Raw genomic sequence first — 4,751 nt, forward strand, 5'->3', positions numbered from 1 at the left:
AACTAATCTTTACGGGAGACAGCTACATATAAGCTGCCGGGCAGCGCATAAGTTTGACGGTGGAGACATCGAGGTGTTGGGTGTGTGCAGGAAGTGAGTGGGACGTGCTGTGGAGGTAGCGTGTTGTTTCGCATGCAGTATGGTTTGGTGTCGGAGAGCAAGGTGTTCTGCTTGGCGAGGAGCGTTGCAATGGAGGATGACAGGGTGCGTCGTTGGAGCTGTGGAATGTAGCGCTGGAGGCAGAGCCGCGAGATGAAGGGCTACGTGTGGATGGCAGGAAGAAGGACGGTGTGGGTGCTGCGATTCGAACGTGTTTGGGATGGAGTATGTTCTGTTTGTGGGGTGGTCAGGAGAGCGCAGGAAGGTTGGGAAGTGTGCAGGTGTTGGGTGTTGGCTGCGTGTTGGTGAGGATGATGGGTATAATAAGAGGCGCTAGACACATACCATCCGAGGAGTGTGTGAGGATGGAAGCGGCGAGTTGAATGGAGGGCAAGTGGCAATCAGCGGCGCCAGCGTTCGTAAGGTCGACGATTTGTGAAGCCTGTGCGTGTAGCAGGCCACCTCGAGGTAGTGTTTTGCATCAACGCACCGCCACCGTCGTTCCGGCACACAGCAATGTCAAGATTGAGCAGCGAGCGTGTTTGAGGAGGGAAGCGTTGTGTCGTTGAGTCTGCACAGGAGGACGTGAGTCAGAAGAGCACTGTGAGTAGTCCGTTCGCCGAATTGGCTTTGGGTGTTCAGTGGTGGGGTAGCTGGCATTTTTCGCTCGTTTGCCAGCGGTATGACGGTCAGGATGATTTGAACGTGTTTTGGATGAAATATGATCTTGTGCGGTGGCCAACAGAGCGCATCAATCTTGGGAAGTGTGGAGGCGTTATGTGTTGGGTGCATGATGGTAAGGATGATGGTTATAACACGTGCTAGACGCATACCATCCGAGGAGTGGGTGAGAAGGCACGCGCCGACTTGAATGCAGGGCAAGTGGCAATTAGTGTCGCCACTATTTGGAAGGTGGACGGTTTCTGCAGCCCGTGGGTCCAGCATGCCACATTTGGTGCTTTGCAGGAGCGGGTGAATCGAGTCTTCACGGGAGCAAGCTACATATAAACTGCCCGGACGCGCGCAAGGTTGACGATGGAGACATCGAGGTGTTGGGTGTGTACAGGAGAAGGTAAGTGGGACGTGGGGTACAGGTATATCATGCGAAGCGAGGAGTAGTACGTGCCTGGTCGCATTGGACTGGGAACTGGGGGGATAGGAAACGCCAGCTATTGAACGCCTGCATGAGTTCACACCTTCTCAGGAGGTGCGTCGCTCGTACCATGAGATTTGATGATTACTCGCGGCGGAACCGCAAAGCAGTTGATGCACTGAAATTGTGCAGATGCAGAAAAGCAGCTGCAGTTGGATATGATGGTAATTGAGAGAGCGTTGTTAAAGTATATCGTATTCCAAGGTAGGTGTTGGAAGCAGTGTGGCCCTGTCTTGCACACATCAGGGTTGGTGATATGTGCGTCTTTATTACTTGTGCGTTCTTCGTAAATGGACACGGGATACAAAGCTATTGCGCACGTAGCTGAGAATCATTGCATGAGGGGAGCCGGCTGAGATCCTATGCGTCAGTTGAAAGAGTGCGCCTACCACGCGGATGTTGCGTTGAGACAGTGTTGGTTCTGGCTTCTCTGACTGCGAAGAAACAAGAAATACATAGAAGGTGCAGCCTGCAGGGCTGCTAAAGAAGCTAGGCGTAGCAGCAGGAGGGCTGGTTTGTGGCGTGCCCTTTGGCCTCGTGGCGGGTATTCGTTCCGTAGATAGCTCTACCTTGTGTTTGAGAGGATTGCTTTCGCTTTTCGAGGCTACGTGCAAATGCATGGGGGTTTTACAGGCAATATGGATCTTAGATAATCTCAGAGCGGCAGTACGGACATGTTGGGCCGTGATTCCCGCACACGGAGGCGACGCTGTGTTTGTTTGGCAGATTCCCAATTTCTCTAACGGTGCCAGCAACTTACTTGCATTGCGGTAGATGGCTTGCGACTTTCTCCAGGCCGTGCGCTCGCCTGTGACGAAAGCTAGCAGGTTGCTGCCAGGGTTCACGCGTACAACTCAATAAGCTAGGCGGAACGAAGCAAAATAATTGTGCAGTGTGGCAGGGCGTGGTACGTGTGAACTGGATGTGGTTTGCGCGTACTGGGCTGCGGGTTGCTTTTGCAGGGTGGAGACTGCAGTGTAAAAGGACCTTGTGCTACTGAGCGTGTATCCTGCGCAAATAAGGAAGGTGTTCACAATAGCCAAGCTGGAGGCGTGGTGCTGTCGAGATGCCGGCCTAAGGGCAGCGCGCCCGAATTGGCTGTGGTGGGGGACCTGGTTTAATTTTTGGCGCGGCTGGTGTGATGCATTTAGAAAGTAAGCCACTTCTTGGAACGACATAGAGTTGCTGCTTGTAATGAAGCATCGTCAGGGATTGCACTATGCCAATGACGTAGAGTTGGTGCAGAGAAAGAGGGGTTGTGCATACAATAGTTAAACGTCCGTATGTGTCTGAAGAGCTGTGCAAACCCATCTCCTTCACAATGCTGTAATGTAGGCAATGCCTGTCTTCCAACGCACGCCACCCCGTACAAGTCACACAAACCAACCCCATAAGAAGTTGACGAGGCAGCATGCCCTCAAAGGTTCATTCGCAATGTATGGCCGGTCTGCTATGATGAGCGAGTTGCTTAATCAAGAATAGTATGGTGACATATTTCGGTTTCGTCTTCAACAAGATTTGCTTGGCACTGTGTGTGAAGGTTGTCGAGCTATATGGAGCTATTTTCCAGGCACGTGCTGCACAGAGGGATGCACGTCAATGCCAGGCTTGGTATGCAGATTTGGATGTTTTCCAATCAGGCTAAATGGCAAGCTGCTGTGGACCTTCGGCAGGGAATGCTCGAAAATCCGTAAGCCTCGCGCAAATATTTTGCCTTAGTAGCGTCTAGGCCAAGGGCTTGCCAGCCCATCATTGCGCTGTTCAAGACACACTCAGGTACTGCAGTGCGTTGCCGTAGACGTTGCGCGAATCGATGCCGGTTCTGCGGCGGGCGCTGCTGGGGTTCGATGTTGTGGGACACGCCTGCAGGAGGCCCGCCTTAGCCTGAATTCTCTGGGTGATGTACCTGCGTGCAGAGAGTAAGTCGGATCTAAGGGATAGCCCACGCGTGCAGCTAATGAGATGGCCTCAGGCTCGCGCTACGGCGGCTCGCTTGGTGTCCTCCAGGCGAAAAAACTATAGAGCGATTAGCAAGGACGGAATTGCGCCATGTTGCAGAGAAGCGACACGCGCAGCGTCTCAAAGACGTTTTGAATTGCGAACGCTAAACATGGAATGCGGACTGGACTTTGTACGCTGAAGCAACGGCAAACGGCTGCGTGGGACTTCGTGTTTGCAAATGATCGTGTCGTATTGGCCTCTTGCTTTTCTTGGCGCTCAGTGCGATTACTGAGTGTTGTGCAATGATTTGTTGTTGCCTGTACTGGAAGCAGTTCATTTGGAGGCAAACCAATATTCGGGGACAGCACAGCAGTTGAGTGCAGAGAAACTGTTCAACAATTGTTTTATACGCTGATGCTTCGTTAAGAGCAAACTGTTGTGTGTTACTCGAGCCAGCACCTTCAATTTTTGCTCTGTCGCTGTTTGCTTGCATGCCGTGGGGTTGCGCATATACCTCTGATTTCACACAGGTTTGGTTTTATGCTGTTGAAGAAAGTATGTTGCTCTTCATGCTAGTCCCGCGGATACTGTCAGTAAAAGCTACGTTCCTTCTTGTCATGGACGATGCTCCCAGGATCTAGTATAGCGCACAAGCTGCTAGGCTGCATAATGTTACTACACTGCGAATGCAGCGCGAAGCCGACCTCCGTAGGCAGTAAGTGTCCACAACGGTTTATCAAGTTCGCGTTTTTGTTACAGCACTCGACTATGCGTTTTGGTGTATGCTGATGCGAAGGCCGCGCGCAGAAGCGACCGCATTTGCTATGGATGAGCGCCTTTTTGCTGTGCTCTTCTGCTGCGTATCCTGGGTTTCTTGAGGCAGCACGTTAGAAAAAGTCCATTCGCAGTGTCTCACCTGTCTGCAGGATCGAGCGAGCTGCTGCATCCAGCTTAGTAGGACGAGAAATGCAACTGTCGTCTGCCTGTGCAGGGTTTATGTCGAATTGTGCGTGTCACCGATTCTTGAGACACCTCCAAGTGAAGCGTTGAGGAGACGGGTGCATGTTAGTGCCATGCTCGGCCTGCTGGTTTGCATGTATGCTAATCAGAATTAACGATGAACTACTGTGGTTGGAATGGTGTTGCACTCCCAGGACCCTGGAGTGCATTTATAAAACGAAAACATCGTAGATCTGGTTGGGTCTGTCGACACCAGAATGCATTGTTTACGTCATCCTGTGTCGCTGTGCCAGTACAGTATTGCTGCACAGGTTGCATGAGTGGCTGCTAGTTTAGAGACGGGTGGTGCAGGCGAGCAGCGGCTTTCCCAGGGTGAGCGTTGCACATTGTTGGCCGTGGCAGGAGAAGGCGCGCCTTAGCTTGCATTTGTCATGCCGTGGACGTCCATGCAGGAAGTAGGTTGAATTCACGTTTGGTGCTGATGAGAGTCCGCCCCAGGCTTGCGCTACGGCTTCTCGCTTGCTGTCCTTTAGGCGAACAAACTATGGAGGGAGCAGCAAGGCCTGAAGTATGCTCGATTGCGCATAAGGGACGTGCG

At 52.2% G+C, this 4,751-nt stretch overlaps 1 protein-coding gene across 1 annotated transcript; it reads left to right on the forward strand.

Moving 5' to 3' along the window:
* Positions 1-138: 138 nt before the first annotated feature.
* On the forward strand, positions 139-1,175 carry EAH_00064230 (hypothetical protein; the record flags this gene model as incomplete). The annotated part of the gene is made up of 4 exons (XM_013393000.1): positions 139-204; positions 351-458; positions 679-895; positions 1,066-1,175. Coding segments are annotated over 4 exons (501 nt in total), but the record flags the coding sequence as incomplete, so codon positions are not given.
* Positions 1,176-4,751: the final 3,576 nt, after the last annotated feature.

Source organism: Eimeria acervulina, genomic scaffold (genome assembly GCF_000499425.1).
Source record: "Eimeria acervulina Houghton genomic scaffold, Eah_scaff1956, whole genome shotgun sequence".
In the NCBI taxonomy this organism is placed as follows: Eukaryota; Apicomplexa; class Conoidasida; order Eucoccidiorida; family Eimeriidae; genus Eimeria; species Eimeria acervulina.